Raw genomic sequence first — 12,811 nt, forward strand, 5'->3', positions numbered from 1 at the left:
AATATATACCTAACGAGTGAATGCGGAATGGATAGTGGGAAAACTGATGCCTTCATGAGTGAGAAGCTCGCCTAACAATGCTATTCCATCATCTTCAATGCTACTAAAAGGGATGTGAGAAATAATTGCCTGATATTTTCCATTTTGTTTTTGGATCTTCTTTTTTAGCAAGGGACAACCAATAATCTGTAGTATACAAAGGGAATTGGGCAAACCCTCCTTTGGAAAGTGCTGGAGTTTAGGGCAGTCACGAAATGCCAATCCTTCTAAAGAGGATAAGTGGCAAAGACCTTTGTGTTCCAATGATCTAAGATTTGGGCAGTTATGGAACGAAAGACAAGTAATAGTGGCGGAAGTAGTCCAATATCAGGAAGAGACTCGTCATCTGCATCTCCAATCCCTAAGTGACGCAGCGAAGTAAGGCTACTCAGACGCCACCCCATTTGAGAGGCTACAAGTTTCGGGCATTCCAAGACATCAAGATATTGGAGATTTGATGGGAAACCTTCCTCTGAAAATGATTCCACTTGTGGGCAACATCTTATTACCAGATATATGAGGGAGGGAAAGAAAATGCGCATCTTCTCTGGCAATGATTTCAAATTCTTCAATTCTTCGATGCAACACAATACTAGTTTGGGGGCCGAAAACCCTCCTTCAGGAAAACGTGCAAATCTAGCACACTTTCGTATGTACAAATTTGCTAGAGAAAAATGGTTCCCCTCTGAAATAGATATTGTTTCAAGATTATTACAGTCAATCAACTTCAATGATTGAAGCATCGGGAAGAAATCCAAAGGAAAAGACTTGAGAGAGTCACAGCTCCCTCTTATCTCCATCTCAAGAATGAAGTTATGAAAATAGCCTAGTGGGAATTCTAGGTGGGGACAATCAGAAAACTTCAACTCTTTGAGGTTACAATTAGCAATGACATTCTCAATTTTGTCAACTGATAATAAATTTTTGAAGCCTCCAGAAATGCTAAGGACTTTTAAAGATGATGGAAGACTTTCTAACTGATCATTTCCACAATTTCTTAGAATCAATTTATCTAGAGATGGATCCTGTGGAATGGAAGACAAGAGCTTCTCACAGTTGGAAGTTACTAGCATCTTTAGAGAAGGGAGTTGTTGAGGAAGTTGCCCTTTCAATTTGGGACAATTTACTATACTCAACTCTTGAAGATGAGGAAAAGTTAGTGACAAAATTTCACAATTCCATTCCTCCCAGCTCTCCATATCTCCAAACCTCAAGATTTCTAGGGATGAAGCATTAGAGCTACTTCCACAAAATTCTGGACCGATAGCCACTATATTATCAAACCCTATAATTGACAACGACTTGAGAGATGGAAAGAGGCCAATTGATGGCAAGGATATACAGTATTTGCAATGCCTTAGCTCCAGAGACATTAAATTAGACAATGAAGGATTTGCAAGCCAATTTGGAAAGTCGATACCACCATAGTTGCCAATTGATAGCTTTTTTAAATTTTCATGCGGTTGGAAGTTTTCCAGCACATCCTTGTCATGTGGTGATTTTTTGTTGTCTATGCACCATTCTAATGTTAACTCCTTTAGGTGAATCTTGCTTCTCAAATTGACTGCTAAAGCAGCTGAGGAAGAAACCACATTCTGCAATCCCAAGATAGAAAATGATCCATGAAGATTAAGTCCTTCTAAATATTTGATGCTGGTCTCTCCAGATTTGTCTATAATAAATGATGACAACACTTGAAGATTTTTCAATTTATCCAATTGCCTTGGCATTTCTCTGACTTGAGTTTCACGAAAATCAAGGTGACATAGATTCATGAGTTTATGAAAATCCGTGGGCAACTTTTCGAAAAGACGACAAAGCCACAACTTTAGCGTTTGCAAATGATGAAGTTCACATATTGAATCAGGCAGTTTCCTTATTTTAGTTCCTGATAAGTCCAAATAACGGAGATGTTTGAGGTTTCCTATTGAATCAGGTAACTGCTTGATGAAATGATCAGACAAAGATAAAACTCGCATGCAAGTGAACTTGGATGGCAAATTGTGAGTAAACTTGCCAGATATAAAGTGAAGAATGGAGTTACAGCTTGTGCTTCTATGACCTCGCATAGATAGAGGCAAGAAAGTGCGCAATTTATTAGCCCTGTGTATAACCTCAAATCGTTCGAATGTATTAACATTATTTCTCAGAAATGAAATATGGCGAGTTATTTCTGTCAACTTATTTACATTGTAACATACTGTTTAAAAAAAAAAAAAAGAAAAAAAAAGAAGAAATCAATTAATTAAAATAATATAATATTATTATATTATAAAAATATATATATATACCCAGCTTTCCACCGACTTCGGTGGAAAAGCTGGGCAATTAGTCAAGAAGAAAGAAAGAAGAGGCGCTGGAGGAAGAAATAAGGGGTGGGCATTAAATTGAAGAAGGAAAAATGGGGGATGGGTAGTTAGATGGTGAAGGGAAAATAGGATAAAAGAGGGGGAGAGGAGACGGAGGAGGAAGAGAGTGAAGGAAGAGAGAAGAGAGTGAGAAGCTGAGAGGAAAAGAGAGAGAGAGCTAAATTGCAGAGTACCTGACGGTTTTGGAGATCATTTAGGTACACAAAACTACTTCTTGTTATCATATTTTCTTTATGAATATTTCCTATATATTTATATCTTTATATTATTAGTTTCATTATCATGTTTAGAGAAAATTTTACCGTTTGAGTATAGAGTAAATATGGAGTTTTGACAATATATGACCGTAGAAATTTAAAGATCCATTATTAAGGAATTTTAATCGGTTTATTTTTGTTTAATGATTATTTTGAGAATTTTAAACTAAGATTTTAGTTGAAAAGTTTGTTATTTAGACTTGTAATATGTTTTTACCGATTAAATTTGAGTTAAATAATTTATTTGAGTTATTTAATATATTATTGATGTTTTAATCGGTTTAAATATTGAATAAGTTAAATATATATTTTTGAAATAATTTTTGAAGGCTTGAAAAATTATAAATTGAGAATTTTGTGAAATTAAATAAAGCTACAGTTTGTTTATAATTAAAAATATATATATATACTTTTGTTAAATTTAAATAGCCTTATATGTAAATTATTTTTCAAAATAATATCTATTATAAATGCCTAGATTTGGGAGAGTTAATATATTTATGTAATTTTGGTTTAGAGGGTAGTCTTAGAATTTTAGAATAGCTTTGGAGTAGTTTTGAGTTTATATTAATAAATATTTATGTGCAATTTTGTAGACTTGAGAATTTTGGAGTAATCTTTGTGTGAATATTTGTAAGCTAAAGAGTACCAGGTAACTCTGAAAATTCTTTCTTGTACATGTGAATTGTGTATGATTATATTGTGGATTTACTAATTATTATATTCCTGAAATATAATATTATGATTTTTGTAAAATAAATGTTTTGGTATGTTATGATTTTATTAAGATTTGTTGCTAGTAATTATGATCAATATTTAAATATATTATAGCTATGAAATTATCATGAGTTGCTATTAAATGGTATATAAGTTTATTGCTATCTTATTTTTAATATATTTGAGGACGTATTTATGATGTAACATTATTGGCATCTGACATGCATTGTTGGGCTAAGGATAGAAGGAGATTGCATGGATATAAAATTACCACGTGGTATGCCATCACTCGGTGCACAGTGGATGGCACTTGTCAGGGCCCCTTCTTCCATGTTTTCCTTTGGCCGGGAATTCATTGGAGCTGTGGGACATGTGACACCTCCCTATTCACAAAGGAGGGGAGCCATAGTCCGAGCTTGAGCTCTATATCTTTGGCCGGATATATCTCTTGTATCGGTGAGCTTGGAATAATTCAGTAAAATGGATTAGTTCCTATCGGACTATGTGTTAGCCTATGGCTCCAGTCAGCGGTATAAGGGTGGACGGTGATATAAGGGAGGCAGCATATTGCATTATTTTTGGATATATTAGAAAAATGATATTGGTATATTGTTGAAAAAAATGAAATTGAATTGGATGTCTCAAATCCGTGATTTTTAATATATTTATATACACACATATAAACAGATTTTTGGTTTATCATATATGATTTGCTTGTATAGGTTAGAATTTCAGTAGTTACTGAGACGTTTGATCTCATCCCCTATATTAACAATTTTTCAGGCGAAGGATCTAGTAGGAATCAAGGGAAGGCACCAATGGAGTGAGCCGTGAAGGCTTTTGTGCTCCTCAAGCACATGCTATGTTATATTTTTATTTGCCATGACTATAAGACTTTAATAGTTTATGTTGTTAAGTTATGTTAGAAATGTTTTGAAATTTTGACTTATTTGCAGTATTAAAAATATGTATGGACTTTTAAATTAAATATTTTATCGAGTATATTGATATAATTATGTGAGGTGTTACATTTTTGGTATCAGAGCTGTAACGTTCCATGGCTTTTTAATTAACTTTTATGTAAAGTATTTTCCCAAAAGGTTTGAAAAAAAATGGCTAGGGGTCATGGCAATTTAAATATAATAACATGTGCACTTCCCTTTAGTTTTTAGATTAAAAGTTTATTTTAGTAACGCTGCTTAGTTTACCTAGTGTCCCTGTGCTATTCTACATAGGAAGGAAGGATGGTGAACACTCGAAGGACTAATTCTACCCTAGTTCCACATCAAAATGTTCCTTCTCGTCAAGATAATGATGCTATTTTGCGAGAATTACGAGATTATGTTGTGAGCATTGATCGAAGAGTGAGGAGACAAGAGGACGAGCTGTTGACAATCAAAGGTCAACGTGATAGTCATCAAGAAGAAAATGGCCCAGTTGATGATGAAGCTCCCAGTGACCACCAGTCAATAGGTGATACCCTTAGAGGCACTGAATCGAAAGGTGGTAGCAGTGCACATTCTCAACAAGACCTTGCGCGTATCACACTGCTCTGGGAAAGTTTTAGGAAGTTCGATCCTCCTAAGTTTGAGGGTAGGCTGAATCCATCTGAAGCTGAAGAATGGATCGAAAGGCTGGAGACTATATTCAAAATAGTAATCTGCACCTCGCAGGAAAAAGTGCAACTTGCTGAGCAGCTGTTACAAAAGGCAGCAAGGAAGTGGTGGGACAGCATCAAGCCTTTTGAAAGTGTAGAGATAACTTGGGAAAGGTTCAAGGAGAAATTCTTCCAACACTATTTTCCTAATGCCCTTAGAGCGGATCAAGAAGCAGAATTCTATGCCTTTAAGCAAGGGAACTTAAATGAGGAAGACTTCATTGCTCGATTTCTCGAGTTAGTTAAGTACATTACTTATCCGCAGACGCAACCTGACTCAAAATGGATGGCTGATAGGCTACTGGAAAAGGCTAGGCCAGAATTAAGAACAGCTCTAGCACCCTTGGAGATTAATGATTTTGAAAAAATGTGCACCAAATTGCGAATCATTGCTAGAAGAATGAGAGAAGAAGAAGCTGAGAAGAGAAAAGAATCTTATACAAGGTCCGTTCCATTCATGAGACCTACGGGAGGAATCAGTAAGAAGAATACTACAGCTTCAACAACTCCAAGAAGCGGTTTAATCAGCCCTCAAGGAATCAATCTGGTGGACCTTCGAGGAGTCAATTCAGTGGACCCTTGAGGAGTCAATTCAATGGACCTCCGAGGAGTCAGGTCAGTGGGGGACAGAGCTCTTACAGGGGTTCTACAGCTCCTATCACTAGCACCGCCAATAGTCAAAGGTGTGCCAAGTGTGGGAAGGTGCATCAAGGAAATTGCATTATCTGCTTCAAGTGCGGGAAACCGGGCCATATTTTCAGATTCTGTGAGGAAGGCTCACGAGGTGTCAATGATACTAGAGCTGCAGTCCCAGGAAGAGTGTTTGCACTATCTCAAGAAGAAGCTGACACTTCTCCTAATTTGATTAAAGGTATTCTCAAACTCCAAGGCTTTGAAACTCAAGCTTTATTTGATTCTGGTGCAACACACTCATTTATATCTAATGATTATGTGCCTCGTCTAAGTATGCATATGTATGAATTGCCTTGTGATGTGATTGTCTCTACACCGGCGGGAGCCTCGGTGAAAACTTCTAAAGCATGCTTGAATTGCATGATTGAATTTGAGGGTAGAACATCCACTATAGACCTTGTTTGTCTACCCTTAAGGGGTATTGACCTGATTGTAGGAATGGATTGGTTGTCGGCAAATGACGCCATCCTAGATTGTAGAAGGAAGACCATTTCTTTACCGGTCGCCTTCGCCAGTTCTAGTGGGCCACAACTGCTGTCTTTAGTGCAAGTTGAAAAGTGTATTCGAAAGGGTTGTCAAGCCTACATGGTGTTCTTCTCCATTCACACAACAGCTGAAAAAGGTGTAGAGGAGATTGCAGTGGTGAGTGAATTCCCGGATGTGTTTCCAGAGGAGATAACAGGTTTGCCTCCAGAGAGAGAAGTGGAGTTCTCCATTGATCTTGTACCTGGAACCGAGCCTATCTCTAAAGCTCCTTATCGGATGTCTCCATCAGAATTAGCAGAGTTAAAGAAACAGATCGAGGAGTTGCTGGAAAAGGGCTTCATTAGGCCGAGTGTATCTCCTTGGGGTTCGCCTGTGCTCTTTGTGAAGAAGAAGGATGGGAGCATGAGACTGTGCATTGATTACCGCCAATTGAATAAGGTAACCATAAAGAACAAGTACCCTTTGCCCAGGATCGATGATCTACTTGACCAGCTATCTGGAGCGTCAATATTCTCTAAGATTGACTTAAGGTCAGGTTATCACCAATTAAGGGTTAGATCTGAGGACATCCCAAAAACTGCATTTAGAACAAGATATGGCCACTATGAATTCCTTGTTATGCCGTTTGGGTTAACCAATGCTCCAGCTATCTTTATGGATTATATGAACAGAATCTTCCGACCTTACTTGGATAAATTCGTAGTGATCTTTATTGATGACATCCTTATTTACTCTAAGGATGAGGAAGAGCATAAACAGCATCTTAGAATTGTGCTGCAAGTGTTAAGGGAACACAAACTCTATGCAAAGTTGTCAAAGTGTGAGTTTTGGCTCAAAGAAGTAAAATTCTTGGGTCATGTTGTATCAGCTGAAGGTGTATCAGTGGACCCTAGTAAGATTGATGCAGTGTTAAATGGGACAGACCACAAAGTGTCACAGAAATTAGAAGCTTTCTTGGACTGGCAGGCTACTATAGGAGATTCATTAAAGGCTTTTCGCAGATAGCTATGCCCTTAACCAGACTAACTAAAAAGGACCAACCGTTTGTTTGGACTGAGAAATGTGAAGCAGCCTTTCAGACTTTAAAGACCAAGTTGACCACCGCACCGGTACTTGTGATTCCAGACCCTACACAGTCTTTTACTTTGTATACTGATGCTTCTAAGAAGGGTCTTGGGGCTGTATTAATGCAAAATGGTAAGGTAGTTGCTTATGCTTCTCGACAATTGAGGCCGCATGAGGAAAACTACCCTACTCACGACTTGGAATTGGCAGCAGTCGTATTTGCATTGAAGATTTGGAGGCACTATCTCTATGGTTCGCAATTTGAAATTTTTAGCGACCATAAGAGTTTGAAGTACTTGTTTGATCAAAAAGAACTTAACATGAGACAAAGAAGGTGGATGGAGTTTCTTAAGGATTATGATTATGAGCTAAAGTATCATCCAGGGAAGGCAAACATTGTAGCAGATGCCTTAAGTAGAAAATCTATCCATGCAGCCCAGTTGATGGTCAAGGAGTGGAACCTACTGCAGGAGTGCAAAGTACACCTATTGATATAATGTCTGGGTTAGTTGCTACCATGAAAGCACTAACCATTGAGAGTACAACTTGGAAGGAAATTAAAATTTCCCAATTGGAGGATGAGTATCTACTAGGGGTTAGGAAGAAGTTGAACAAGGAAAAGAGTCCAAGTTTAATATTGGTGAAGATGGGATACTAAGATATAAAGCGAGAGTGTGCCTCCCCAATGATAAAGAGTTAAAGAAGCTACTACTTGATGAAGCTCATAGAAGCAAATATACTATCCACCCTGGAGTGACCAAAATGTACCATGATCTAAAGCGAAACTGGTGGTGGCCTAGTATGAAGAAAGATGTAACTGAGTTTGTCTCTCGTTGTCTAACTTGCCAAAAGGTCAAGATTGAACACCAGAAGCCTCCAGGATTATTGCAAAATCTAGAGATTCCAGAATGGAAGTGGGATAGTATCTCCATGGACTTTATCACAGGTCTTCCTAGAACTCAATCAGGGCATGATGCTATTTGGGTGATTGTTGACAGATTGACTAAATCAGCTCATTTTCTAGCCATCAAGACAAATTACTCTTTGGAAAAGCTAGCACAGATCTATGTGAAGGAGATCGTCCGATTACATGGCACACCAAAGAGTATTATATCAGATCGAGATCCACGATTCACTTCAAGGTTTTGGAGATCGTTGCAAGACGCCATGGGAACACGGTTGAGGTTTAGCACCGCCTACCATCCCCAAACTGATGGACAAACAGAGAGAACTATCCAGACTCTTGAGGACATGTTAAGAGCTTGTGCAATTGAATTAAAAGGAAATTGGGATGATCACCTTCCTTTAGCAGAGTTTGCTTACAATAATAGCTTCCACTCAAGTATTCAGATGGCGCCTTATGAAGCATTGTACGGAAGAAAGTGTAGATCTCCACTTTGTTGGACAGAGTTGAGCGAGAGAAGTTTGATAGGTCCAGAACTGGTGGATTACACAACTCAGAAGATTAAGATGATACAACAGAAGTTGCTTACTGCCCAAAGCAGACAGAAAAGTTATGCAGATAGGAGAAGACGACCATTGGAATTCATGGTAGGAGACCATGTATTTCTAAGAGTCACACCGATGACGGGTATTGGAAGATCAATTCGAGCAAGGAAACTCACTCCCCGTTTCATAGGTCCTTATGAAATTTTGGAGAGAGTAGGACCAGTGGCTTACAGAATTGCCCTACCTCCACAACTGGCCAATATTCATAATGTATTCCACGTGTCACAACTCAAGAAGTACCACCCAGATCCATCTCATGTGATCGAGCCTGAAGAGATCGAGTTACAAGAGAATCTTACTTTCAAGGCCGAACCTGAACGCATTCTGGATGCTAAGGATAAGCAACTTCGGAATAAAACTATTCGGTTACTTAAGGTTTTCTGGAAAGGAATGTCTCCTGGAGATGCCACCTGGGAAACCGAAGAGCGAATGCGGCGTGATTTTCCTAACTTGTTTGATTAGGAAGAGTTAGTGTTGTGTTAGTTTTGGTAATTGTGTTGTATTTGTACTTGTTGTACTTGTGTTATGTTGATGTGTAGTATAATGATTGTGATTGTGTCTGTTGCTTGAAGTAATTTCTTTCTCTTTCATGTATCGAATTTTGGGGACAAAATTCTTTTTAGGTGGGAAGAATTGTAACATACTTTTAAAAAAAAAAAAAAAAAAAAAAAAAAATCAATTAATTAAAATAATATAATATTATTATATTATAAAAATATATATATATACCCAGCTTTCCACCGACTTCGGTGGAAAAGCTGGGCAATTAGTCAAGAAGAAAGAAAGAAGAGGCGCTGGAGGAAGAAATAAGGGGGGGCATTAAATTGAAGAAGGAAAATGGGGATGGGGTAGTTAGATGGTGAAGGGAAAATAGGATAAAAGAGGGGGAGAGGAGACGGAGGAGGAAGAGAGTGAAGGAAGAGAGAAGAGAGTGAGAAGCTGAGAGGAAAAGAGAGAGAGAGCTAAATTGCAGAGTACCTGACGGTTTTGGAGATCATTTAGGTACACAAAACTACTTCTTGTTATCATATTTTCTTTATGAATATTTCCTATATATTTATATCTTTATATTATTAGTTTCATTATCATGTTTAGAGAAAATTTTACCGTTTGAGTATAGAGTAAATATGGAGTTTTGACAATATATGACCGTAGAAATTTAAAGATCCATTATTAAGGAATTTTAATCGGTTTATTTTTGTTTAATGATTATTTTGAGAATTTTAAACTAAGATTTTAGTTGAAAAGTTTGTTATTTAGACTTGTAATATGTTTTTACCGATTAAATTTGAGTTAAATAATTTATTTGAGTTATTTAATATATTATTGAGGTTTTAATCGGTTTAAATATTGAATAAGTTAAATATATATTTTTGAAATAATTTTTGAAGGCTTGAAAAATTATAAATTGAGAATTTTGTGAAATTAAATAAAGCTACAGTTTGTTTATAATTAAAAATATATATATATACTTTTGTTAAATTTAAATAGCCTTATATGTAAATTATTTTTCAAAATAATATCTATTATAAATGCCTAGATTTGGGAGAGTTAATATATTTATGTAATTTTGGTTTAGAGGGTAGTCTTAGAATTTTAGAGTAGCTTTGGAGTAGTTTTGAGTTTATATTAATAAATATTTATGTGCAATTTTGTAGACTTGAGATTTTGGAGTAATCTTTGTGTGAATATTTGTAAGCTAAAGAGTACCAGGTAACTCTGAAAATTCTTTCTTGTACATGTGAATTGTGTATGATTATATTGTGGATTTACTAATTATTATATTCCTGAAATATAATATTATGATTTTTGTAAAATAAATGTTTTGGTATGTTACATGATTTTATTAAGATTTGTTGCTATAATTATGATCAATATTTAAATATATTAATGCTATGAAATTATCATGAGTTGCTATTAAATGGTATATAAGTTTATTGCTATCTTATTTTTAATATATTTGAGGAAGTATTTATGATGTAACATTATTGGCATCTGACATGCATTGTTGGGCTAAGGATAGAAGGAGATTGCATGGATATAAAATTACCACGTGGTATGCCATCACTCGGTGCACAGTGGATGGCACTTGTCAGGGCCCCTTCTTCCATGTTTTCCTTTGGCCGGGAATTCATTGGAGCTGTGGGACATGTGACACCTCCCTATTCACAAAGGAGGGGAGCCATAGTCCGAGCTTGAGCTCTATATCTTTGGCCGGATATATCTCTTGTATCGGTGAGCTTGGAATAATTCAGTAAAATGGATTAGTTCCTATCGGACTATGTGTTAGCCTATGGCTCCAGTCAGCGGTATAAGGGTGGACGGTGATATAAGGGAGGCAGCATATTGCATTATTTTTGGATATATTAGAAAAATGATATTGGTATATTGTTGGAAAAAAATGAAATTGAATTGGATGTCTCAAATCCGTGATTTTTAATATATTTATATACACACATATAAACAGATTTTTGGTTTATCATATATGATTTGCTTGTATAGGTTAGAATTTCAGTAGTTACTGAGACGTTTGATCTCATCCCCTATATTAACAATTTTTCAGGCGAAGGATCTAGTAGGAATCAAGGGAAGGCACCAATGGAGTGAGCCGTGAAGGCTTTTGTGCTCCTCAAGCACATGCTATGTTATATTTTTATTTGCCATGACTATAAGACTTTAATAGTTTATGTTGTTAAGTTATGTTAGAAATGTTTTGAAATTTTGACTTATTTGCAGTATTAAAAATATGTATGGACTTTTAAATTAAATATTTTATCGAGTATATTGATATAATTATGTGAGGTGTTACATACATCATCTAACTCCAACCTATGGCAAAACTTTCCATATTCAACTTTTGCCATATCATTAATAAGATCATGCATGATGAAACGAGTGTCATCCACTGGTGATCGTTCAAAAGTGACCTCAATAATAGGTCATGAAAGAATTGTTCTCCTACTTCTCTCCCATCTTTGCTTTGATGAGCACATGTTAGAAAATTTTCTGCCATCCACAGCTGAATCAAATGCTCCTTATCAAAATCATAGTCTTTAGGAAATATTGAACAATAAGCAAAGCATCTTTTGAGATGAGAGGGGAGGTAGTAATAACTCAATCTCAAAGCAGGGAGAATCTTGCTATCGCTTTTCTCCTCCCATATCTCACTTTCCAAAATTTCATTCCATTGCTCATGAGATGATTCTGTGTATAAGAGACTCCCAATGGCTTTCAAAGCCAAAGGCAGTCCTTTGCATTTTTTACTTATTTTTCTACCAATTTCTTCAAGGTCAGAGTTTGCACAAAGAACATTTCCATCATGGAATGCATATCTACTAAATAATGACCAACTATCTCCTTTCGATAACGGCTTCAATTGAAGTATATTAGCAGAACGCATGGTTGAAGCAACTTTTTGATTGCGGGTGGTTAGAAGAATTTTGCTTCCTATAGCCCCATGATTAAATGGTGATTGCAAGGCCTCCCATAGCATATAATTTTCATTCCACACGTCATCTAAAACAAGGAGAAATCTCTTTTGAGTTAGTTGTTGTTTCAATTTAATTTGAAGCATATTTAAATCATTGGTATCATCCTTAGATCCAGTGATTGCCTCATAAACTGTTTTTGTTACCCTCAACACATCAAACTCATCCGAGACACACACCCAAACTTTGAGGTTGAATCCATCCATCACCCTTCTATCATTATATACGAGCTGGGCAAGAGTAGTTTTACCCAGACCACCCATACCCACTATAGAAATCACAGATAGTTGGTTGTTATACTTTTCTGAGAGAAGCCATTCAATGATGGTTTCTCTGTCATCATCTCTACCATACGTTCCGGCTTCATCCACTAAAGATGTAGTTGGCAATCTATCTGGTATAGCAGTTTCCAATCTAGCTCGACTAGTACGTTCATTCAATCTTAATATGTCCCTTTGAGATGCAAGACATTCCAGATTTTCAAGGACGTTTTTCATCCTGTATTCAATTTCCTTCTCAAATGAACTAACA

General features: G+C 36.5%; 1 protein-coding gene across 1 annotated transcript; it reads right to left on the minus strand.

The window, feature by feature from the left end:
• Nucleotides 1–266: 266 nt before the first annotated feature.
• LOC114745890 (putative disease resistance RPP13-like protein 1) lies at nt 267–12,574 on the minus strand. Its single transcript, XM_028934063.1, has 2 exons — nt 11,720–12,574; nt 267–2,142 (listed from the first exon to the last, which is right to left on the minus strand). Exons 1-2 carry the CDS (start codon nt 12,541–12,543, stop codon nt 267–269), a joined length of 2,700 nt encoding a protein of 899 aa, XP_028789896.1. The 5' UTR covers nt 12,544–12,574.
• Nucleotides 12,575–12,811: the final 237 nt, after the last annotated feature.

Source organism: Neltuma alba, unplaced genomic scaffold, assembly GCF_004799145.2.
Source record: "Neltuma alba isolate B1F8T4 unplaced genomic scaffold, ASM479914v2 tig00004856_pilon, whole genome shotgun sequence".
Taxonomy (NCBI): Eukaryota; Viridiplantae; Streptophyta; class Magnoliopsida; order Fabales; family Fabaceae; genus Neltuma; species Neltuma alba.

Bases quoted from the DNA above. Each gene is read 5' to 3' on its own strand.
- LOC114745890 (XM_028934063.1), bottom strand. From the start codon at position 12,543: ATGGGTGGTCTGGGTAAAACTACTCTTGCCCAGCTCGTATATAATGAT. The intron at 2,143-11,719 runs GTCACTTTTGAA...GGTTATACACAG, and splicing joins TTTCATGACCTATTATTGAG to GGCTAATAAATTGCGCACTT.